Source organism: Ranitomeya variabilis, chromosome 6 (assembly GCF_051348905.1).
Source record: "Ranitomeya variabilis isolate aRanVar5 chromosome 6, aRanVar5.hap1, whole genome shotgun sequence".
Classification (NCBI taxonomy): Eukaryota; Metazoa; Chordata; class Amphibia; order Anura; family Dendrobatidae; genus Ranitomeya; species Ranitomeya variabilis.
This window is the reverse complement of record NC_135237.1, coordinates 83,656,908-83,683,520: the sequence shown is the minus strand read 5'-3', so window position 1 is coordinate 83,683,520 and position 26,613 is coordinate 83,656,908. Positions and strand designations below refer to the sequence as shown.

At 43.4% G+C, this 26,613-nt stretch overlaps 1 protein-coding gene across 5 annotated transcripts in view; it reads right to left on the bottom strand.

Annotated features, from left to right (window-relative positions):
* Positions 1–926: 926 nt before the first annotated feature.
* The window catches only part of TMEM196 (transmembrane protein 196), a 124,285-nt gene continuing 98,598 nt past the window's right edge, over positions 927–26,613 (bottom strand). For 4 of the 5 annotated variants that reach the window (XM_077271869.1, XM_077271865.1, XM_077271866.1 and 1 more), the window contains exons 3-4: positions 16,129–16,371; positions 927–1,517 (exon numbers count right to left, since the gene is read on the bottom strand). In XM_077271869.1, coding sequence (XP_077127984.1) covers positions 1,458–1,517; positions 16,129–16,371 — 303 coding nt within the window. In that variant the 3' untranslated portion in view covers positions 927–1,457. Of the gene's footprint in view, positions 1,518–16,115; positions 16,372–26,613 lie in introns of all 5 variants that reach the window. The other variant, XM_077271867.1, reaches the window with a different exon arrangement.

Sequence of the window (26,613 nt, the reverse complement as noted above, 5' to 3'; positions counted from 1 at the left end):
GTCAGGGATTGTTATACATCTTGTCTCCATATACCTAAAGATTTTCAGTCGAAGTGTTTGTGAAAGTTGGTTGCTAACCTCTTTAATGTCTGCGATAGTGGTAATTGCAATTTGTCACTTTGACAAGCAGAAAAAATGTACATAAAAATGTGAAATACAACTGAATAAATCTTTAACTTGTCAATAAGAAGAAGTTAAAGACTAAAAACACCTATACACACTAAAAAGAGGCTCCTGTTCCTGCAAAGTTTGTGAGATTGACGGACGGTGTAATGTGTACGGGTACTCCTGACTTTCCCCCAACAGATAATCTTGGAGGAGAGCAGGATCTCACTGTTAAATTTTAATGGTCAATCTTTTTGTTTGGTGCGGAGAACAAAGGAACGCGCGTCTGAGCTTTTCTGTGTACGATTGACACCTAATGTTAAGACTGAGTGAGTATATTTATGATCCCTATTTACCTTAATTCTTGAGTGAGCATAAGCAACATTTATCTGACAACTCATGATTTTCTATAGACATTTAGGTGGACATTTATGAAGGGCTCCGACATTAAAAAGTTGCCTATTCTAGCACAAGCCATAGTTGCAAATACATTGGCCTTTTTTCTTTTCATTCTTACACTTTTTAGAATGAACAGAAATTAATTGACAGGTGGATTCATTAAGTTTTTATCCCAGAAATTGGGAATAATGCTAATATTAATACCTCTTTTATAAAACTAAAGGCAGATAGCAGAGGATGTAGTGATGGACAGAACTTCCTCCTCCCTGCACAATGACCTCTGCACAGTTCATATGGCAGCTGTAAAGCATATTACTTAATGCTGGTGACTGAGCAGTTGAGATGAATGGCCCAATAATCAGGATCATAAAAGTAAAAAAAGTACAATCAAAAAATATAAACAAATTAGAAAAAAGAATGTGTCAGTATTTAGTTTGTGGTTTTAATTAGTAAAGGAAATATAGGTTATACATTCTTTTTAAGTAACGCTAAATAGCCCCATTTTAATGAACCAATGTGAATGAATGTAATATTTTTACTGACTAAATTAATAATTATCCCAGTTATAGTGAAATAGCCTGAAAACATTATCTTAGAGGGTATCTGAGGAGATACGTCAAACTGCACTTAATTTGATGCAAATTCCTAAATTCAGAGTGACAGGAAACTTTGCTTTGCAGTGCTTAAATGGATTGCTTTTTGTATGTGCACTTGTTGAAACAGCGGGATATGTCTGGAGATAATCTCTATACATATACGGTATATATTAAGAAGAGCCCAACTTCTCTATGTAACATTCTTGTAAAATGCATTTTTTGTGCATATTATTAAAATCTGATGTTGAAAAGATAGTTTCATAAAAAATAATTTTCAAAAATTTGAAGGCGGTGTCCAGGAAGTTGCAGCAACCAAATGATAAAAGTTCTGGTATAAATAATCTCGTCAAAACAAATCTAAACGCGTCCATTAAAAACAAGCTGTGCGCCTCCATTACTACTGTTTTCAATGGTTTCCTGTTAAAAGAAACAGAAACATGTATGAGTTATTGATATAGAGTCTTGATGAAACAATTTTTATCCCAACTTCAAAGAAAATATCAAATATATTTATAACTTGTAGAAGTATTCAAAAAATCAACATACACTCCTCAGCATTGAAATTGCAACCTTGATGTGCACACATTGCGGATTAGGCTTAGGAATTTCTGGTGTGGATTCTGCCTCTCCTGGCAGAAAACGCACCTGCGGATTTATCGCGTTTTTTGTGCGGTTCCGCAGCATTTTTTGTGTGTTTTTGCTGTGGTTTTCTTGCGGATTTGCTGCGTTTTTTACCCCTGCGGTTTTCTATAATGGAGTGGGTACAAAAACGCTGCAGATTCACAAAAAAGAAGTGACATGCTACTTCTTTTAAACCGCAGCGTTTCCGCAGCGGATTTTCTGCAAAGTGTGCACAGCATTTTTTTTTTTCCCATTGATTTACATTGTACTGTAAATCAATTGCGGATCTGCAGCGTTCCAGCACCTCAAAAAACGCTGCGGATCCGCAGAGAATCCGCAACGTGTGCACATACGCCCAGGGGTTAGAAATGGAGAGGTGTCTATCAGACACCACCATTTCTAGTACCGTAGTGTAAATTAATAAAGACACACAGGAAAAAAAAAGACCTTTAATTGAACAAAACACTCACCGACCAATTCCCTTTTTTTCCCGTTTGTTAACATAAAAATAAAAAATCAAAGTAATCCTCACCTGTCCGCCGAATATGCATAATGCTGATGTCCCAAGACGAACCCCTACTCTGCTACATCTGGTTGCATGGCTGAGCAGTAACATCAGTAATGTGACCGCTCAGCCCTGCAACCAGAAAATACTGAGCTCAGCCTGAAAACATGACTGTAGTGACGAGCGATGACGTTGTTAAGGTTACCGCCGGTTACACACAGCCATGTTCTCATGCTCATCTCAGTGTGATCTGGCTGATGACAGTACTAACCTCTGGGATTGATGTCCGCAGTCATAAAACCTGTCCCTAGCTGTCTGCTTTCTCTCAGTTGGGTATTAACAATAAGTGGAACCTCACAACATCTTTTTTATTTTATATCTTTATTAGCTAAATACATGTTCAGTACGCTACTCACGTGCTGCACTAATTATATATCACACTGACATCTTTATTATTATGCACAGGCACCGGCTGGTGAATACTCTCATCAGCATCGCCTTCTCAGTTCTCAGTACTCATCAGCCGATGCCTAACAACAGTAACCTTTTCACTGCCTGTCACTGCGGCTGGCTCACACGCTGTCCTCTGTGTGTCAGCATGGGAAATGTAGCCCTGTGACTGGTTGTAATGTCAGTAAGGTTACCGCCGATCAGAGCTGGTGTTTCCTGCACTGTCTCACAGATGACAGCGTGAGAACCACCAGCCAGTTGATCACCCCCCATTAATTTGAATGGGGTCTGGGTTATGGATTAAACAAACTTTTTTTTACAAAGTTTGGCGGAACCATACGGACTCAAACATCTTTGGGTCCGCCCATCTCTAATCTGTAGGTAGGATGTTATAGAGTAGAAGAATCTGATCAGATTGAAACCGTATATATTTTTGTGGGGAAAGTTTCAGTAAAACTTTCAATTTATTCATTAAAATCTCTGCATGCATAAGCATATGAGTCCAGGGGGGGATTCTGTGGGAGAAGGAGTCCTAGTCAGTAATTGACAGTCTTCCCTATGCATGAAGAGATAGCTGACCTCTAGTAACAGCCTGGTGGATTTTCTCTACCCTGAGTTTGTTGCTCAGAATTGTGAGCCGGTTTCTCATATATTTTACAGCATCATCATACCTTATCTAAGTGTATGTGGCTGCAGAGGTCTCCAAACAAGTCTCAGAATCAATGAGGCAGAAAATGTACCAATGTCATTCAACTTTTAGAAGTCATTTTTATTTTGTTTCATGGCTGCACAAAATTTCTGTCTAGCTCCTGAAATTAAATTCTGTTTTCATTTTTGTCATCTGCTATTAATATGCACCGTATCACAAAAATATAATAAAATACAATCTGGTGCATCTAATCAGTTTGGCTCCAAATAGATGCAGTATTTAATTTTGGTCTGTTTAATGCCATCAGGGATGATCTAAAGTAGTAAGTAATCAAATAGTCTAGCAATATTCAGTAGACTAGTTAACTTGTTAGTGCACCAAATTGTGAGAATGTCTTAGGGCTCGTGCAGATGACCATATTATTGGTCAGAGTTTGGTCAGACAAAACATTGGATCACTTCAGGATCAAAGTTATTCTAGGGGACAATGCAGTACTGGAGTTTGATCCTATATTCGGATCGCACTTGACCATGGAAGTCAATGAGTCCATGGAAAACATTAGTCTGTACTCGGATGACATCTGAGTGCAAACTAATTTCAACAGACTGACAGAATGGAGAACATTGAGAAACATTTTACTCCATATTTTCCTCATCCACGAGAATTGGATCAAACTCTGACGGCACTCTGACCAGTTTGATCAGAGTATGATTTGCATAATTAACCCAATTCCCTAGGATCAGATAAAATATGGCTGTCTGCACCTGCCCTTAAGGAAACTAGCCTCATACTGAAATGGTTTGAAACTCATCAACTCCTCTTAAACATATGACTACAAGAGAAGCATGTATCTGATACCTCTCATCATCAGATATATTGGGCTTCGCCTCCACTCCACCTCCATAACAAAATTCAGTTTTGTTTTTTTGCTTTTAAATCTGCCATTCAACTTCCAGAGATATGGACCTTTTTATTTAGTGCTAATTCTTATGGTCTTTACAAAGATGGTGTGGCTCAAAGGGTAATAATCCAGGGCAGACTAAAGACAAGCCCCCAAAAAACCTGTGAGACAAACCCCCTTGGTATAGACCAGAGCTTGGCAAAGTGTGGCCAGTGCGCCACATTCGGCCCTTGTGCTATTCACGTCTGGCCAAAGAAGCGAGACAATCAAAGGTATGAAACAGCACCATCACCCACTGTCACCACTATCTGCATCCTCAAGAAGCAGACAGCGGTGAATATATTTGTGGTGGAAGGGCCACTGGCTCCTTCTTCTACCAATCAGCATGTGCAACTGAACCAGCAGACGCAATGACATCAGTTCATCGCTTCAGCTGTGTGGAGATTTGGTTCAGCAGAGGCCAGAGCAAAGCACCAGGGGAATGTGAGTGAGGTGAGTATGTTTTTTTTTTCTTTCATAGGAGGCTATGTGGAGGCTCACACACTGTATATAGAAAGGCTATATGGGGACTCATACCCAAGATGGTGTAAATTAGAGAGTCTCACCCTTCCACTGGTTCAATAGGATTAGAGTAGCAGTGACTTCGGGGCTTCCAGGGCCGACTATCCCCATCAATAGCAAACCACTTTTGGTGGGCACCCACAGAGAGGAGGTAACAAGCTTATGAAACTGAGTGCAGTGAGGTACATGGCCAGGTGGCCTGATTGTCCCAACCTGACTTCTCAGAATGTCTCCATGGGGCCAGGTGACTGGAGAGTCCCTACCTGGTTTCTCCAAACATCTCAAAGAGGCCAGGTGAAAAGCAGGGTCTCAACCTGACTTCTCCGAAGATCTCCATGGGTTCAGTGATGGTCAATTGAGCAGATCTGTATTCCTCTAGCTAGGGTCGTGGTCCTGTAAAATGTCAAATCTGTTTTCCTCTTGATAAAGCCATGGTGCCTTGGTTGTTGTCGTGTAGAGTCTCTTTTCAGAAGGATATAGGTCCCTTTTATACCCACATCTGTGGTTCAGGCCATCATCCACAGGTCAGGTGGAAGGTGGGATGAGATTACCTCTCTTTGTTTTAGCATTTAATCAATCTGCATAGTTTTCCCATCACTATTTTGCAGGTCAACAAGCTACATGGAATAATACAATGGGTAATCAACAAACTAGCAAACATAGATTGTTCAATGACCCTGTATCCTTTTCCTCCAAAGATAGCAACAAAGTAAACTGTAGGAGCGGATATAATAGGTAAACAGCAGCCATTCAACAATTCACAAACATCAATTTAAGAGTCAATGTTCAGACTCATGTGAAGAATAATCTATGTCTCTTGGCCTACTGAGAATATACATCTAGCATAATTAAGGTTAAATGCTGTGTTATCACACAGGGGCTATGTGGGGTCTCATGCTGTATGTAAGGGGATGTGTGGGGGGCTCTTACGGTATATAGCGGCTGTGTGTGGGCTCAAACCGCATATAGGGGTATCATCATACTTTATTCTTTTCGATATTAAGTGATACATTTAATAATAATATAAAATACTTATAATACTTATAATTAATATGTTAATGTTATTATTGAGCAGAATTAATTTAATCCTATTTGTTTGGCCCTGCACAATAGTCACGGTCTCTCATGTTGCCCCACGTGAAAATGAATTGCCCATCCCTGGTATAGAACATCAAAATTCACTCAAAATAAGAAGGCCCATATGTCTGGAACAAAATGGTAGATTAAAAACAAAAAAACAGATTTCTCTGGGAAGCAGAGGGAATAGAATACAAGCAAAAACTGGTCACTTTTGACCTTGTCACTGGTCCTCTTTAAATGTGGGTAAGTTTGACGTAGACACGGGATCTCCCAAGTCATTTTTCCATAGAGCAACTGTTTCCATATCTTGCACAGATGAAGACTATTAAACCTGAAATAGATGTACGGAAACAAATAAATGGCTTTAAACTTATTAGACTGGGTATGTGCTGCATACAAGGGGTTCTGGTCGAATAGTTGAACAATTGATGCTTGTTTCTGCCAATACCAATGATTGAGGATTGATGTATCATCTCTTTTGAGACAACATTATTACAGATGAAGCCCAAATCAACAAATGAGAATGCTCAGGCCAACATACTAGTTTGAAGCAGATCTGCAACCAGCTTTCACAATACAAACTCCCTATTTTAATAGACCTCTTATTCTTGATGAGGCTGTTGTTCTTTCACTGATATTCTTGTGGTTTCATACTGATATTCCATATGAGAATGGCTATATACTCCTAATATTAAATAGACCATTTTACAGTCCAGATAAAAAGTGCAGAAGTTTTAAACTTCTACCCACCCTTGCTGGCTGACAGCTGCAGTTTATACTGAGCAATGTGAGATCTCAGCCCTACCAAGTAAGGACACTGAGGAGCTGTGAATCAGGCTAGGTGTACATAGGTTGAGTATAGAATGTCAAAAAATATTATACAGCCATTCTGATATGGATTTTCAGAATAAATACACGCCTCATCAGGTGGAAGAAGAGATCTATGTAATAACGTATGCTGATTGTATTGAGAAATCTGGTAACAGATTCTCTTTAACGGAAGCTTAAAACCAGTTGCCAAAATGGCTTAAGCTCTCACAACATGTGGTCAATTGTAATTGCAAGGCTTGATGCCTATTGGAAATTTCATTCCTTATTGTGAATGTAGAAATTATAAAGCTATCTTTTCTATAGAATAACCTTGCACTCTGATTAGTTTTAACATACTTTAATATCTAAAAAGTATGATGAATATTTGCCTCTACCTAATTTCATCAAGTGTTCACCTGAGCTTGTATTGCTTATTTGAAATATTTTGCTAGGGAGTTGAATACATGAAATGGTCTCCCTTAGCTACAATCTTTTGTCCCCATCCCCAGGTACCTTTTACATTACTATTTGTAGCATATAATTTATTTCCAGTACGCATAAAAAAAAATCAGGCCATTTCTGATAGACAACTTTCAACTATACACCAAAGCAAAATATTAGTCATATAATTTCCATTTCTTTTCTGTTGGTATTAATTTGTATTCAGCACAATGCTTTGCATAAATCATTTCTGTTGGCAATGAGAATGCTGACTTTGTGATGTTGACATCTAGATTAGTATTTCTACATTAAGACAAATAGCATTTTTATTTCAGTACCTGAGACAATATTGTCAGAATATTTCAAAATATATTTTTATAAGCTTTATGTTGGGGTAGAATGCATTCACTTCATTTTGTGGATCAATTTGTGCCTACTGTCTGCAGTCACAGAATTCCTATTGTCAGTACTGTTGCTTCCGGGGACATAGGGTTTGGTTGCCCCAGGCCCATTTATATGATGGAACCGACACTGATCTCTGGGTGACCACGACTTTTAATTGTGTAGGCAAAAAGAGGACGCCGATATGGTTAATTCCTGTTCTACAACTCACCGTTTTGTAGACCAAAGGTCGACTTAAGTCTGCAGTTTACCGAATGGCAGAGACATGTACAGACTGTCTGCGTCCCGGGAAAGACAATACAATGATGTCACCGCACCACTCATCCCTTGCCAGGATATTGAGTGTATAGAGTCATCCGAATGGAGTTGTGTAAGTGAAGAATCATGTACTGGGAGGGGGCAGAAGGCAGGGGCGTAACTACCGCGGTCGCAGCGGTCGCCAGTGCGACTGGGCCCGGCGGGTCAGGGGCCCGGCAGGTCAGAGGCACCCAACACCATGTTGCAGTGCAGGAGATTCCTCCTGCACGGCAACAGTCCGAGGCGTATCTAGGGGGAGGGGGCAGCCGGGGCACGTGAGAGACAGGAAGCAGCTCCAGTCATCACGGTGAGACAGCTTCTCCTGCTCTGCACTCTGCAGCCCCGGGACAGAAGGCGAGAGCAGGGGGAAGGTGCGGGACAGAGCCGTTTTAGTCAGGAGAAGCTGAGGAGCTGCAGCCGGTTTACATCAGCCACCCCTGTACCAGAGAGGGGATTGTGAGTTGTGTATATGAGCTGGTATCTGGTGTGTGTGTCTGATATCTGTAGTGTGTGTGTGTGTGTGATATCTGTAGTATGTGTGTGTGTGATATCTGTAGTGTGTGTGTCTGATATCTGTAGTGTGTGTGTGTGTGTCTGATATCTGTAGTGTGTGTGTGTCTGATATCTGTAGTGTGTGTGTGTCTGATATCTGTAGTGTGTGTGTGATATCTGTAGTGTGTGTGATATCTGTAGTGTGTGTGTGATATCTGTATTATGTGTGTGTGTGATATCTGTAGTGTGTGTGTGATATCTGTAGTATGTGTGTGTGTGTGATATCTGTATGTGTGTGTGTGTGATATCTGTATGTGTGTGTGTGATATCTGTAGTGTGTGTGTGATATCTGTAGTATGTGTGTGTGTGTGATATCTGTAGTGTGTGTGTGTGATATCTGTAGTGTGTGTGATATCTGTAGTATGTGTGTGTGTGATATCTGTAGTATGTGTGTGTGTGATATCTGTAGTGTGTGTGATATCTGTAGTATGTGTGTGTGTGATATCTGTAGTGTGTGTGTGTGTGTGATATCTGTAGTGTGTGTGTGATATCTGTATTATGTGTGTGTGTGATATCTGTAGTGTGTGTGATATCTGTAGTATGTGTGTGTGTGTGATATCTGTAGTATGTGTGTGTGATATCTGTAGTGTGTGTGATATCTGTAGTATGTGTGTGTGTGATATCTGTAGTGTGTGTGTGTGTGTGTGTGATATCTGTTGTGTGTGTGTGTGATATCTGTAGTGTGTGTGTGATATCTGTAGTGTGTGTGTGATATCTGTAATGTGTGTGTGACATCTGTAGTGTGTGTGTGTGATATCTGTAGTATGTGTGTGTGTGATATCTGTAGTGTGTGTGTGATATCTGTAGTGTGTGTGTGATATCTGTAGTATGTGTGTGTGTGTGTGATATCTGTAGTATGTGTGTGTGATATCTGTAGTGTGTGTGTGATATCTGTAGTATGTGTGTGTGATATCTAGTATGTGTGTGTGTGATATCTGTAGTGTGTGTGTGTGATATCTGTAGTATGTGTGTGTGTGTGTGTGATATCTGTAGTGTGTGTGTGTGATATCAGTAGTGTGTGTGTGATATCAGTAGTGTGTGTGTGATATCTGTAGTGTGTGTGTGTGTGTGTGATATCTGTAGTGTGTGTGTGTGTGTGATATCTGTAGTGTGTGTGTGTGTGTGATATCTGTAGTGTGTGTGTGTGTGTGTGATATCTGTAGTGTGTGTGTGTGATATCTGTAGTGTGTGTGAGACAGGGGCGTAACTACCACGGTCGCAGCGGTCGCTGCTGCAAGCGGCTCTGGCAGGTCAGGGGCCCGTGTGTCCCCTTGAGCCTGTCTCCCTTGTCCCCTTATGCTTGTGTCCCTTGTCCCCGTGTGCCAGTCTCCCTTGCCCATTAGTCCCTGTGTGTCCCCATGTGCCTGTCTCCTTTGTCCCCTTGTGCTTGTGTCAGTCTCCTTTGTCCCCTTGTGCTTGTGTCAGTCTCCCTTGCCCACTAGTCCCTGTGTGTCAGTCTCCCTTTCCTACTTGTCCCTGTGTGTCCCCTTGTGCTTGTATCCCTTGTCCCCGTGTGTCCCTTTGTGTCAGTCTCGATTGCCCACTAGTCCCCTTGTGTCAGTCTCCCTTGCCCACTTGTCCCCGTGTGCCCCTTGTGTAAGGCTCCCTTGCCCACTAGTCCCCTTGTGTCAGTCTCCCTTGTCCCCTTGTATCAGTCTCCCTTGCCCACTAGTCCCCTTGTAACCTTCTCCCCTGCCTCCTAGCCCCCATGTGTCCCCTTGTGCCTGTCTTCCTTGCTCCCTAGCCCCCCTATGTTACCCTTGTGCCTGTCTCCCCTAACCCCCTTGTGCCCTCTCCCCTGCCCCCTCGTCACCATTTGCTCATGTCTTTCTCACTGCCCCTGTATGGAGGGGCTGCATTATACTATGAGGGGGGCTGCATTGTATTTTATGGGGGTTACGTTGAATTGTATTGCAGGGCTGCAGGGGGGGGGGCATTTGGAAGTATGCACCGGGGCCCATAACTTTGTAGTTACGCCACTGGCAGAAGGGCCTCCTTGATAATAGTGCAGAGCATAGGAAGCAGCAGAAAACATGTATGCAGGTAATTTGAAAGAAGTGATGTACTGCAGGATGGGGCTGTATATAGAAAAGAGGAATGATGTACTGTCAGATGGGGCTGTATACAAATGGGTGGAATGATGTACTGCAGGATGGGGCTATATGTAGATGAGGAGTGATATACTCTAGGTTAGAACTGTATATAGAGGAAAGGAGTGATGTACTGCAGGATGGGGCTGTATATAGAGAGGCTGAGGGGAGTGATGTACTGCAGGATGGGGCTGTATATAGAGGGTTAAAGGGAGTGATGTACTGCAGGACAGGGCTGTATATACAGGAAAGGAGTGATAACTGCAGTATGGGTCTCTATATACAAGAGCTGAAAAAGTAATGTTTTGTGCAATGGTGCTGTATATAGTGGCGAGGAGTGATGCACAGTGGGGTGAGGCTGTATATAGAGGAGAGGAGTGATGTACTGCTGCATGGGTCGGTATATAGAGGAGTGTTAATTGCAGAATGTGGCTATAGATAGTGGAGAATAGAGATGTGGCATGGGGCTGTATAGAGAGGAGTGACGAACTGTGAGATGTGGCTATAGATAGATGAGAAGAGTAATGTAATATGGTATGGGGATATATAAAAGGGCTAAGAGGAGCAATATACTGTAAAATGGAATTATTACTATATTTAAAGAATGTTAGCGTTATTATCTTTTTTGTGGGTCGTGGCATGGCATTATTACTTTTCTTCCGTGCACTTAAGGCATTATTACTTTTTATGGTGATACTTAGGGAGCTTTACTATTTGTGGGGGAACTTGGGGAGTACTACTACCATTTGTGGGGAAAAAAATACCAAAATTGAGCTGGAATTTGAGCTGGTAGACAAGCAACACATAAATGCATGTTCATATTGGCCATTAAACAGACAAAACCTACAAGAAACAAAATGAGCATACAGTGGGAAAAAATAAGTATTTGATCACTTGCTAATTTTGTAAGTTTGCCCACTGACAAAGACATGAATAGTCTATAATTTTAAGGGGAGGTTAAATTGAGCATTGAGAGATAGAATATCAAAAATAAAATCCAGAAAATCACATTGTATAAATTATATAAATTTGTTTGAATTTTGCAGTGAGAAATAAGTATTTGATCCCTCTGGCAAACAAGACTTCCACTACACCCAATCCAGCAGATGGATACCCTACAAGGTGTGTTCACATTTAAATAAATGAGGGCCTTACACCACAGAAGTGGCATCAATTTCACCACAGTAGAAATTGTATAATAGGGACCGAGAGTTCATAGTTCTTCCACTACACCATATCCAGGAGATGGACACCCAAACAGGAGTGTTCACTTTTTAAAAATTGAGGGCCTGACTCCACCGAAGTAGAATAACTGTCATGAGAATGGAAATAGCATAATTGAGACCGAAATGTCTTCCACTACAGCTAACCCAGCAGATGTAGACCAACTATGACTGTTTGACTGTTCACATTTCCACAAATTTGTGTTAACATCAGCAGCTTGTGTTAACATCAGCAGCAGCCACCAATGAAGCCACACTAAAGATTTCACAGAGTGCAGTTACGTGACATTAATGCATCACACTAAAAAATGCAATATCACCTTGTCTGTACAGTCTGCAATTGGGGTGCAAAAGTCGTTGGAGATCCATGACTTGTTCATCTTAATGAAAGTTAGGCTATCTACACTTTCAGAAGACAGCCAGCTGCGCTTATCCGTCAGGCCACCATTAGCAGCGCTGAAGACACGTTCTGAGAGAACGCTGGCTGACAGGCAAGATAAAACCTCCAAGGCTTGTGAGGCAAGCTCAGGCCACTCATCAATTTTGGAAGACCAAAGTGCGAAAGGGTCCAAACCTTCCCTGATGGTATTGAAATTTAGTTCTAGATACTCCTGCACCATCCTCTCCATTCGTTCATCACGTGTAACACTTGGACTCTGTTGTGCTAGTGCATGAATTTGTCTATAAAAAGTGTCAAAGGACTCACAGAAATTGCTTCTTCCACTTCCACCACTGCTGCTGCTGCTGCTAATGTTTTGGCGTTGACGAATTGACGTGCCAAAGGTTGGAAGTCTAGAGCTGCGATGTGAACTGTGTGTTTCACTGCTGTCTTGGGGGAAAAGCTCTCTTAAAGTTGTGTAAAAGCGTGTTTAAGAAATCCAGCATTCGCGGGTCCCTTTCTAGGGTAGGAATCATCTGGCAAAATTTGGTTTTATAATGTGGATCTAATAAAGTGGCAACCCAGTAGTCAGCATTATTCCTAATCATAACTATACAGGGATCATGTTGCAGATAGTGCAGCAAGAAGGCACTCATATGTTGGTCTCTACCATAAAGTCCAAGCCCATGTTGTGTTGGTGACTGGGTAGCAATGAGGCACATTTCCTCCGTCCCCTCCCGCCAACCACAAACAACAGAGAGGGGAGGATTATCCTCTTCATCCGACAGTTGCTCGCCCATCACCTCTTTCTTCTCCATTTGTTCCACGGATCTTGCACCTTCAATAACAGTTTGTCTGTTATCATCAGCCCCCCTCGATCGCAGGAATCCACCCTCCCTTGACATCCACCTGTGTAGAGACAATGTTATCTGTTCCGCAGCCTCCTCTGTTTCCTCCTCTTCTGGGACCACCATCTCCTCCTGTAGGATATTCAAAGTCTGCTCCAGCATATAGATGACCAGAATAGCGATTGCTGATGATGGCATTGTCAGCGCTAACCATCTTAGTAGCCATTTCAAAACTGTAAAGAAGGGTGCAGAGGTCCTTAATCTGTGCCCACTCTGTAAACGTGATATGCGCCACAGCTGTACTGCGTTGGCCCATGCTATACGACATGACATACTGCATCTGGGCTCGTTGCTGCTGCCACAGTCACTGCAACATGTGCAGAGTGGAATTCCACCAAGTCGGCACATCGCATATCAACCTGTTAACTGGCATGGACAAAGGTAGGGGTTTGTTCTGCACTGTTGAAATGCATGTCTCGTTAAGGCAGAGGTTGAGGGCGCAGGTGGAGGTCCGAGAGGAGGCAGAAGCAGTGGAGGAAGTGTTAAATGTAGAGGCTTGTCCTGCAAGCCTTCGGGATTCCTATCCTTGTGGAGCATCACCTGTCACCACAGCCACCAGAGTCACCCAGTGCCCAGTCAGAAAGATGTAACGCCCTTGGCCATGCTTACTCATCCAAGTGTCTGTGGTGAAATGCACCCTGGCAGACAAAGATTTTGTCAAGGAACTGGTGATGTTGTCTGCGACATGCTGGTGTAGTGCAGGCACAGCTTTCTTAGCAAAGTAATGGCAACAGGGCAATTGGTACTGGGGGACTGCGACGGCAATCAGCTTTTGGAAACCGTCTGTATCTACCAGGCAGAAAGTCATCATTTCTGTGGCCAACAAATTGGAGATGGTAGAGTTCAACCTCTTAGCTTTGTCATGGGTAGGAGGAAACAATCTTTTACGTGACCACAACTGTGGGCTGGCTGTAGTGCTGTGAGAGGGCGGAGTACTGTGAACCAGACAAACTACTGGACTGTCAGAAAGGTGCAGGTGGAGATGTTACTCTGGACTGAGACACTTGTGGTGTGATCGTTCTCTGAGATCGGTCAAAAACAGCAGGCATGTCCGCTTCCGTTACAGCTGAAGGTGGCCTCTCAGTCAGCATGACTCTAGTGGGTACAGGATCTGAGGTTCTGCAGTCAAAAACCTGCATCTCAATAGTTGGCATGGTAACAGAGGAGGAGGAAGAAGCAGCAGATGAGATTGATGGGGCGGCAGATGGTTGTTGAGGTCCGTTGGTCCGCATTTTTGCACAGTGGGATTCCCACAGTAAAGCATGTTGATTGCGCATGTGAAGATTCATACATGTCATAGTCAAATTATTGCACTTTTTACCTCGACTCAATTTTTTTTGCAAAGTTGGCAGATTAAATGAGTTGGCTCATCCTTTGCAGTGTCAAAAAAGGCCCAGGCTAGGCAACCCTTGCCACTCCTGCGAGCTGCAGACCCGCAGACGCTGCTGGTCAGAGTCACAGTTGTGGCTGAGGATGCATCGTTTGTCGTGGCTGCCTCACTACGTGTCTGCGACATACGGCACAACATAACCTCATCATCTTCTCCTCAGATGACCGAGCTATGAGCCTCTATGTTCACGCCAACTGGGACCTAACACACCAACATCATCCTCAGTGTTATCACATTCCACACCACTGGAATTACCCTCCTTCTCTTCCTGCCCTAACAGCACAGTACAGTCCATGTGAGCCTCAGATATCTGACTCTCATCAGGATCACCTCCCCATCAGGGGTTAATGTCTGATGATGAGGGTCAGGATGCTGTTCGGACCCTACTTCTTCCTGCCCCGGATCCAAGCTAAAAATATTTTGGTATTTTGGGCATCGGTGCAGATTTCCTCCTCTTGACTCAGCGAAGCTTTTGAGTACACTTCTGATGAACATGGCATAGAATGTGTGAACAGCTCTTCAGACTCACCCATCTGTGGTTCCGTAAAGTCAGTTGAACGGTTGGATGGTTGGGACACGGGGGGAAGCAAGGGGAATTTTGGTGCCACCTCTATGGACTGTACTGTGTGTGATGTTGAGGTGGAGGAAGAGGAGGAGAGGCCACTTCAAGCTGCACTTGCCATCTACACGAGTACATTCACTTTCTGGGCATCATCGATAAGGCACACCGCTGTGCATCAGCCAAAGAGAGGTAGTGGTGTAGCCTGTCCAGTCACATAAGTTGTCAGTTGTCTTTGCATAGGCTGTGATGTTGCTTTACTAGTGCTTTCACAAACATTACCACCTACACCTTGAACACCAAGCCTATTCCCCCTTCCACCACGGCCTGGCTTTTTCCCAGTCATGTTGCTCAGATAGTGTGGTAGGAGCACAGTATTAGCAACAACAATTAGATTTTAAGCTGTGCACCACCTCTACAAACAGCTGAATTTCAACGACAGCAAATTCAAAGTTGAAATATGGCATGCTGTATTGTAACAAATTGAATTTAATTACATTGAATTACATTTCAAAGACCTATATACAGTATGCTTTTGGGGGGGGATTGATCTTAGTGACAGATTCCCTTTAAGGCTGGAGCTACCTAGTGCTTGAGGCCTCAACAGATGTCATGCTGACAGAGATCCCCATATCTCACTGGTACATGAGAGCAAAATGCAGGTGACTGGGGTCACGTTGCAATCTCAGGGTATCAAGGTCACAACAAGCAATTCAGAAATAGAATCAGTCACATTTTTATGACTTAATTTTTTAAATCGCAATACCCTAGGGGTTGCATTGTGACCCCCTGTCACCTGTATGACGCTGCGATGTAGCAGCAGCATATAGCCATCTTTGGATGCACAACCTGTTTCTTGGCCAACGTTGCCATGTAGCCCCAGCCTAGGCAATAATATGTACCACACTTAAATTAAAAGCCCATGAACATGGCCAAATTACAGATTTCTTTAACTTTAGACTATTTAACAGATGTACTGACTAGTGTGGCCACATCCATAGCTACAACCAGTCTTCCATGTATACGGCCACATGGTCCCCCACGGTCAACCAGCTAAGTAAAATGTGAGAGCAATATAAAGGTTGACTGGGGCTAGTTCAGGAGCACCCACTTCATTTCTTAAGGCATCTAAAATGTAATTATATTTTTCTGAAGGGTTCCTTTAAGTAGTAATACAATTAAAAAGGATTTATTTACCGAGTTCTTTTACCTTCTCTGTCATTTCATGGGAGTGATGAAGTGAATGTTCTCTTTCTAAAAACATCCTCCTTTGCTCATAACTGGCTAGCCGACACGTAAGCCATGTAGATATAGTGCAGCCGCTGATACCGATGCATGCCAAGGACAATGAAACGTTGTGTAATGAGGATCTTTTGGTGACGGCACGTAGAAATTGAATATTTAGAATGCCTCCAATAAGTCCACATATGCAGCAGGCAGAAAAAAGAATCATCTATAGAAGAAAAAGAAAGAAAAACATCAACAAAACTGACTATAGACGAAAAACGGGTTCAGTACACTCAAAGATGGATTATTTTTTAATGTGTGAGAAAAAAAAACAACTCGTGAAACTGGCCTAAGACAAATTGGGGTTCACTTACTTTTAAAACTAAATATCATTACAGCCAATACATGTAAATCAGGATCAACACTCTAATATGTAAGTACGTTATAAAACTAACCACACAAAGATAATTGCATGAGGTTGTACTTAAGGGATGTAAAAATCCTAAAGAAACCATACAGAAACCAACTAATTTAACATTTTGTAACAAGAAGATTACAAAACAATTTAAGAATATAATAATTTACTGGTGATTTGTTTCATTTTGATATTTATATTCTACATATTCCATACATTAGAGTACAATGGCGGGATGGGCCGAAACCCATTCCCTGACCACTCTTACCTGAAAATTGATATTGCAAGAAAGCAGGACCCAGCCATTGGAATTTCAACAGCTGATCTTCTTTTTCAACAAGGAGATAAGTCTCTTCAGAGGGCTCTGCAAGTGGCTCTTGCATAGAGAACACAAGAGCCCTTGGCTGGTGAGAGCATTACTGTTTATAAGGGAGTTAGGAGAGGTATCTATTGGCCAAACCATCATTCAATGACAACAAACTGTGAGGTTTAGGGGGGCAATTAGACCATGCTCAAAGAACCAAGAGCAGAATTGCTTCTTTATGAAAAGTAAGCTGAAGCAGTACAGCTACTGAAGTTATATAGCGAATTTGAAGATAGAGAAGCTATAACGTATATTAAATATATATATATATATATATATATATATATATATATGTATCTATATATGTATATATATATATATATATATATATATATATATATAGTAACATAGTTATTAAGGTCAAAGGAAGACTTTAAGTCCATCTAGTTCAACCCAAAGCCTAACCAAACATGCCCTAACATGTTCATCCAGAGGAAGGCAAAAAAAAACATGTGGTAAAGAGTAAGCTCCACATTGGGGAAAAAAATTCCTTCCCGACTCCACATACGGCAATCAGACTAGTTCCCTGGGTCAACCCCCTCTATAGTGGAATGTAGTATATATACCATGTAACATTATACTTTTCAAGAAAGGTATCCAGTCCCCTCTTAAATTTAAGTAATGAATCACTCATTACAACATCATACGGCAGAGAGTTCCATAGTCTCACTGCTCTTACAGTAAAGAATCCGCGTCTGTTATTATGCTTAAACCTTCTTTCCTCCAGACGTAGAGGATGCCCCCTTGTCCCTGACTCAGGTCTATGATTAAAAAGATCATCAGAAAGGTCTTTGTACTGTCCCCTCATATATTTATACATTAAAATAAGATCACCCCTTAGCCTTCGTATTTCCAAGCCAAATAGCCCCAAGTGCAATAACATATCTTGGTATTGCAGACCCCCAGTCCTCTAATAACCTTGGTCCCTCTTCTCTGCACCCGCTCTAGTTCAGCTATGTCTTTCTTATACACCGGAGACCAGAACTGTACACAGTATTCTAAGTGTGGTCGAACTAGTGACTTGTATAGAGGTAAAATTATGTTCTCCTCAGGAGCATCTATGCCTCTTTTAATGCATCCCATTATTTTATTTGCCTTTGTAGCAGCTGCCTGGCACTGGCCACTAAATGTTAGTTTGTCATCCACCCTTACTCCCAGGTCCAGTAAAGCATCCCTTAGAATGCCCTCCAGGATTTTACCCACAGTAGAGGTTAAGCTTACTGGCCTATAATTTCCGAGTTCATTTTTTGTCCCCTTTTTGAATATCGGCACCACATTTGCTATACGCCAGTCCTGTGGTACAGACCCTGTTATTATGGAGTCTTTAAAGATTAAAAATAATGGTCTATCAATGACTGTACTTAATTCCTGCAGTACTCGGGGGTGTATCCCATCCGGGCCCGGAGATTTGTCAATTTTTGTGATTTTTAGACGCCGCCGTACTTCCTGCTGGGTTAAGCGGGTGACATTTAATGGGGAATTTTTGTTATCACTGATCATATTGTCTGCCATGGGATTCTCTTGTGTGAATACTGATGAAAAAAAGTCATTTAGCATATTGGCTTTTTCCTCATCCTCATCCACCATTTCACCCAGACTATTTTTAAGGGGACCAACACTATCATTTTCTTGTTTCTTACTATTTACGTAGTTAATGAATATGTTGGGATTATTCTTACTCTCTCTGGTAATGAGTCTCTGTCTCAATCTTTGCTGCCTTGATTTGCTTTTTACAGAATGTATTTAATTTTCTGTATTTATTTAGTGCCTCCTCACTACCTACTTCCTTTACTTCTCTAAATGCTTTCTTTTTGTCACTTATTGCGCCCCTTACATGTCATGTTCTCAATGGCAAGAGAACATAGCATCAGCATATATAGGAACTAGCTCTTGGAAGATGGGAACTGAGCTGACCATGAACTAAACCTAACGCACAACTAGCAGTGGCCGGGTAGCATGCCTACGTTGATTCTAGATGCCCAGCACCAGCCGGAGGACTAAATAATGCTAGCAGAGGAAAATATTAGTCCTAGCTCACCTCTAGAGAAATACCCCGAAAGGAGACAGAGGCCCCCCACATGTATTGGCGGTGAATTAAGATGAAATTACAAACGTAGTATGAAAATAGGTTTAGCAAATTTGAGGTCCACTTACTACATAGCAGAAGACAGAAAGGACACTTTCATGGTCAGCTGAAAACCCTATCAAAACACCATCCAGGAATTACTTTAAAACTCTGGCATTAACTCATAACACCAGAGTGGCAATTCCTGTTCACAAGAGCTTTCCAGACACAGTAACGAAACTTCAGCTGTGAACTGGAACAAAAATGCAAAAACAAACATGGACAAGAGTCCAACTTATCTAGTAGTTGTCTAGGAGCAGGAACAAGCACAGAGAGGCTTCTGATAACATTGTTGACCGGCAAGCAACTAACAGAGCAGCAAGGTTATATAGCGACTCCCACATCTTGATGGGAACAGGTGAACAGAGAAGATGACAACACCAGTTCAATTCCACCAGTAGCCACCGGGGGAGCCCAGAATCCAAATTCACAACAGTACCCCCCCCTCAAGGAGGGGGCACCGAACCCTCACCAGAACCACCAGGGCGATCAGGATGGGCCCTATGAAAGGCACGAACCAGATCAGAGGCATGAACATCAGATGCATTCACCCAAGAATTATCCTCCTGGCCGTATCCCTTCCACTTGACCAGATACTGGAGTCTCCGTCTGGAAACACGAGAGTCTAAGATTTTCTCCACAACGTACTCCAACTCACCCTCAACCAACACCGGAGCAGGAGGCTCAACGGAAGGCACAACCGGTACCTCATACCTGCGCAATAATGACCGATGAAAAACGTTATGAATAGAAAAGGATGCAGGGAGGTCCAAACGGAAAGAAACAGGGTTAAGAATCTCCAATATCTTATACGGGCCGATGAACCGAGGCTTAAACTTAGGAGAAGAGACCCTCATAGGGACAAAACGAGAAGACAACCACACCAAATCCCCAACACAAAGCCGAGGACCAACACGACGGTGGCGGTTGGCAAAAAGCTGAGTCTTCTCCTGGGACAACCTCAAATTGTCCACCACCTGTCCCCAGATCTGATGCAATCTCTCCACCACAGCATCCACTCCAGGACAATCCGAAGTTTCCACCTGACCAGAGGAAAATCGAGGATGAAACCCCGAATTACAGAAAAACGGGGACACCAAAGTGGCAGAGCTGGCCCGATTATTGAGAGCGAACTCCGCCAATGGCAAAAAAGCAACCCAATCATCCTGGTCAGCAGACACAAAACACCTCAGATATGTCTCCAGGGTCTGATTAGTCCGCTCGGTCTGGCCATTCGTCTGAGGATGGAAAGCGGACGAAAAAGACAAATCTATGCCCATCCTAGCACAGAATGCCCGCCAAAATCTAGACACGAATTGGGTCCCTCTGTCAGAAATGATATTCTCAGGAATACCATGCAAACGAACAACATTTTGAAAAAACAGAGGAACCAACTCGGAAGAAGAAGGCAACTTGGGCAGAGGAACCAAATGGACCATCTTAGAGAAACGGTCACACACCACCCAGATGACAGACATCTTCTGAGAAACAGGCAGATCTGAAATAAAATCCATCGAGATGTGCGTCCAAGGCCTCTTAGGAATAGGCAAGGGCAACAATAATCCACTAGCCCGAGAGCAACAAGGCTTGGCCCGAGCACAAACGTCACAAGACTGCACAAAGCCTCGCACATCTCGTGACAGGGAAGGCCACCAGAAGGACCTTGCCACCAAATCCCTGGTTCCAAAAATGCCAGGATGACCTGCCAACGCAGAAGAATGAACCTCAGAGATGACTCTACTGGTCCAATCATCAGGAACAAACAGTTTATCAGGTGGGCAACGATCCGGTCTATCCGCCTGAAACTCCTGCAAGGCCCGCCGCAGGTCTGGAGAAACGGCTGACAATACCACTCCATCCTTAAGGATACCTGTGGGCTCAGAGTTACCAGGCGAGTCAGGCTCAAAACTCCTAGAAAGGGCATCCGCCTTAACATTCTTAGAACCCGGTAGGTATGACACCACAAAATTAAACCGAGAGAAAAACAATGACCAGCGCGCCTGTCTAGGATTCAGGCGCCTGGCGGTCTCAAGATAAATCAAGTTTTTGTGGTCAGTCAATACCACCACCTGATGTCTGGCCCCCTCAAGCCAATGGCGCCACTCCTCAAAAGCCCACTTCATGGCCAAAAGCTCCCGATTCCCAACATCATAATTCCGCTCAGCAGGCGAAAATTTACGGGAAAAGAAGGCACAAGGCCTCATCACGGAGCAGTCAGAACTTTTCTGCGACAACACTGCCCCAGCTCCGATCTCAGAAGCGTCGACCTCAACCTGAAAAGGTAGAGCAACATCAGGCTGACGCAACACAGGGGCAGAGGAAAAACGGCGCTTAAGCTCCCGAAAGGCCTCCACAGCGTCAGGGGACCAATCAGCAACATCAGCACCCTTCTTAGTCAAATCGGTCAATGGTTTAGCAATATCCGAAAAACCAGCAATAAATCGACGATAAAAGTTAGCAAAGCCCAAAAATTTCTGAAGACTCTTAAGGGAAGAGGGCTGCGTCCAATCACAAATAGCTTGAACCTTGACAGGATCCATTTCAATGGAAGAGGGAGAAAAAATATATCCCAAAAAGGAAATCCTCTGTACCCCAAAAACACACTTAGAACCCTTCACACACAAAGAATTAGACCGCAAAACCTGGAAAACCCTCCTGACTTGCTGGACATGAGAGTCCCAGTCATCCGAAAAAATCAGAATATCATCCAGATACACAATCATAAATTTATCCAAATAATCGCGAAAAATATCATGCATAAAGGACTGGAAAACTGACGGAGCATTTGAAAGACCAAAAGGCATCACTAAATACTCAAAGTGGCCCTCGGGCGTATTAAATGCGGTTTTCCACTCATCCCCCTGCCTGATACGCACCAAATTATACGCCCCACGAAGGTCAATCTTAGAGAACCACTTGGCCCCCTTTATGCGAGCAAACAAATCAGTCAGCAACGGCAATGGGTATTGATATTTTACAGTGATTTTATTCAAAAGCCGATAATCGATACATGGTCTCAAAGAGCCGTCTTTTTTTGACACAAAGAAAAAACCGGCTCCTAAGGGAGATGACGATGGACGAATATGTCCCTTTTCCAAGGACTCCTTTATATATTCTCGCATAGCAGCATGTTCAGGCACAGACAGATTAAATAAACGACCCTTTGGGTATTTACTACCCGGGATTAAATCTATGGCACAATCGCACTCTCGGTGCGGAGGTAATGAACCAAGCTTGGATTCTTCAAAGACGTCACGATAGTCAGACAGGAACTCAGGAATTTCAGAGGGAATAGATGATGAAATGGAAACCACAGGTACATCCCCATGAGCCCCCTTACATCCCCAGCTCAACACAGACATAGCTTTCCAGTCGAGGACTGGGTTGTGAGATTGCAGCCAAGGCAATCCTAGCACCAAATCATCATGTAGATTATGCAGCACCAGAAAGCGAATAATCTCCTGGTGATCCGGATTAATACGCATAGTTACTTGGGTCCAGTATTGTGGATTATTATTAGCCAATGGGGTGGAGTCAATCCCCTTCAGAGGAATAAGAGTCTCCAAAGGCTCTAAATCATACCCACAGCGTTTAGCAAAGGACCAATCCATAAGACTCAAAGCGGCGCCAGAGTCGACATAGGCGTCCGTAGTAATAGATGACAAAGAGCAAATCAGGGTCACAGATAGAATAAACTTAGACGGTAAGGTGCAAATGGAAACAGATTTATCAAGCTTTTTAGTGCGCTTAGAGCATGCTGATATAACATGAGTAGAATCACCACAATAGAAACACAACCCATTTTTCCGTCTAAAATTCTGCCGCTCGCTTCGGGACAGAATTCTATCACACTGCATACTCTCTGGCGACCTCTCAGTGGACACCGCCAGATGGTGCACTGGTTTGCGCTCCCGCCTATCGATCTGAATAGCCATTGTCATGGACTCATTCAGACCCGCAGGCACAGGGAACCCCACCATAACATCCTTAATGGCATCAGAGAGACCCTCTCTGAAAGTCGCCGCCAGGGCGCACTCATTCCACTGAGTAAGCACAGACCATTTACGGAATCTTTGACAGTAAATTTCCGCTTCATCTTGCCCCTGAGATAGGGACATCAAAGTTTTTTCTGCCTGAAGCTCCAAATGAGGTTCGTCATAAAGCAACCCCAAGGCCAGAAAAAACGCATCCACATTGAGCAACGCAGGATCCCCTGGTGTCAATGAAAAAGCCCAGTCTTGAGGGTCGCCCCGGAGCAAGGAAATCACAATCCTGACCTGCTGTGCAGGGTCTCCGGCAGAGCGAAATTTCAGGGACAAAAATAATTTGCAATTATTTCGAAAATTCTGAAACCCAGATCTATTCCCCGAGAAAAATTCCGGCAAAGGAATTCTCGGCTCAGATACAGGTGCATGACAAACAAAGTCTTGCAAATTTTGTACCTTCGTGGCGAGATTATTCAAACCTGCAGTCACACTCTGAAGATCCATTACAAACAGGTGGACACAGAGCCATTCAAAGATTAGAAGGAGAAAAAAAAATAAAAATTCTCAGCAGACTTCTTATTTCTCTCCTTTCTCAGCCAAGGATTTTAACCCTTTAGTGGCCGGTCAAACTGTCATGTTCTCAATGGCAAGAGAACATAGCATCAGCATATATAGGAACTAGCTCTTGGAAGATGGGAACTGAGCTGACCATGAACTAAACCTAACGCACAACTAGCAGTGGCCGGGTAGCATGCCTACGTTGATTCTAGATGCCCAGCACCAGCCGGAGGACTAAATAATGCTAGCAGAGGAAAATATTAGTCCTAGCTCACCTCTAGAGAAATACCCCGAAAGGAGACAGAGGCCCCCCACATGTATTGGCGGTGAATTAAGATGAAATTACAAACGTAGTATGAAAATAGGTTTAGCAAATTTGAGGTCCACTTACTACATAGCAGAAGACAGAAAGGACACTTTCATGGTCAGCTGAAAACCCTATCAAAACACCATCCAGGAATTACTTTAAAACTCTGGCATTAACTCATAACACCAGAGTGGCAATTCCTGTTCACAAGAGCTTTCCAGACACAGTAACGAAACTTCAGCTGTGAACTGGAACAAAAATGCAAAAACAAACATGGACAAGAGTCCAACTTATCTAGTAGTTGTCTAGGAGCAGGAACAAGCACAGAGAGGCTTCTGATAACATTGTTGACCGGCAAGCAACTAACAGAGCAGCAAGGTTATATAGCGACTCCCACATCTTGATGGGAACAGGTGAACAGAGAAGATGACAACACCAGTTCAATTCCACCAGTAGCCACCGGGGGAGCCCAGAATCCAAATTCACAACACTTACAGCTCTATTTAGCCATATTGGTTTCCTCCTATTTCTAGTATGTTTATTCCCATACGGTATATACTGTGCACAGGTCCTATCCAGGATGCTAATACACGTCTCCCATTTTCTTTGTGTATTTTTATGTCTCAGGATATTGTCCCAGTTAATTGCACCAAGATCATCTCTCATCCGTTGGAAATTTGCCCTCCTGAAGTTTAGTGTCCTTGTCACCCCTCTACTACACATCTTATTAAAGGAGACATGAAAACTTATTATTTTGTGATCACTATTCCCCAAGTGACCCCCAACCCTTATATTTGCTATGCGGTCTGGCCTGTTGGTTAATATTAGGTCTAGCAGTGCACCTCTTCTTGTTGGGTCCTGAACCAGTTGAAATTTAATTGTCTCTCATAGTTGTCAAAAACCGATTACCTTTGCTGGAACTGCAGGTTTCTGTTCCCCAATCTATTTCAGGGTAGTTGAAGTCCCCCATAATAATGACTTCTCCTTGAGTCGCAGCTTCATCTATTTGCTTTACGAGGATATTCTCCGTTGCTTCCATTATTTTTGGAGATTTATAACAAACCCCTATCAGTAATTTATTATTTTTCCCCCTCCCCTTATCTCCACCCACAGGGACTCTACATTTTCATTAGATTCACCTATATTATCACGCAGGATGGGTTTTAAGGACGATTTTACATACAGACACACCCCACCCCCTCGCTTATCCATACGGTCATTTCTGAAAAGACTATAGCCCTGCAGGTTAGGCTACTTTCACACTAGCGTTGTGCACTGCACGTCGCAATGCGTCGTTGTGGAAAAAAAACGCATCCTGCAAAGTTGCCCGCAGGATGCGTTTTTTCTCCATAGACTTTTATTAGCGACGCATTGTGACTCAGTGCCACACGTCACAACCATTGTGCGACGGTTGCGCCGTGTTTTGGCGCACCGCTGCCACAAAAAAAGTTACATGTAACTTTTTTTGTGCGTCGAGACCGCCATTTTCGACCGCGCATGCGTGGCCGAAACTCCGCCCCCTCCTCCCCGGACCTTGCAATGGGGCAGCGGAAGTGTCCTAAGACTGCTTCCGCTGCCCACCTCGGGCATTTTTTGCACAGTATGCATCAGTACGTCGGGCCAACGCAGCGTGACGGCCCCGCACTGATGCTAGTGTGAAAGCAGCCTTAACAGCCCAGTCATGGCTCTCATCCAGCCATGTTTCAGATATCCCCACCATGTCATAATTATGCTCCAACAACATTAATTCTAATTCGTCCATTTTGTTGGCGAGGCTTCTGGCATTAGTATAAATACACTTTATGTATCTCTCTGTACCTCTATTCTTTCTTAAATTATTAATTGTTCTAACCCCACCCCCCATGCCACCGCCACCCCCAACTTCCTTATTTGTGCCCAGGTCTCTATCTGCACTATCTTTCCTTCCTATAAAATGAATACCCTCCCCCCATTCCCTAGTTTAAACACTCCTCCAACCTTCTAGCCATTTTCCCCCCAGCATCTTCCCCATTGAGGTGCAGCCCGTCCCTGGCGTAGAGCCTGTAGCCAACTGAGAAGTCGGCCCAGTTCTGCAGGAACCCAAACCCCTCCTTCCTACACCAATTCTTGAGCCACTTATTAACCTCCCTAATCTCCCGTTGCCTCTCTGGCGTGGCACATGGTACAGGCAGTATTTCAAAAAATACCACGTTGGAGGTCCTTGCTTTCAGCTTGCAGCCTAATTCCCTGAAATCATCTTTAAGGACCTTCCACCTATCTCTAACTTTGTCATTTGTGCCAATGTGCACCATGACCGCTGGGTCCTCACCAGCCCCTTCCAGTAATCTGTCCACCCGATCAGCGATGTGTCAGACTCGAGCACCAGGTAGGCAGCACACCGTTCGACGATCCCTGTCTTTGTGACAGATTGCCCTATCTGTTCCCCTAATAATTGAGTCCCCCACTACCAGCACCTGTCTGGCCTGCCCTGCTCTCCTATTTCCCTCCTTACTGTAGCAGACACTTCTCCGGCTTTCAGAGGACATGCCTGGCTGCAGCAGTGCTACCCCTGTACTGGCACCCCCCTCATCTGCCAACTTAGCAAACTTATTGGGGTGTGCCAGATCAGGACTAGCCTCCCTGGCACTCTTCCCTCTACCCGGCCTTCTAACTGTCACCCAGCTTGCTGCTCCATTGTCCTGCAGCTCCATCCTACCATCCCCCCCTCATCTAT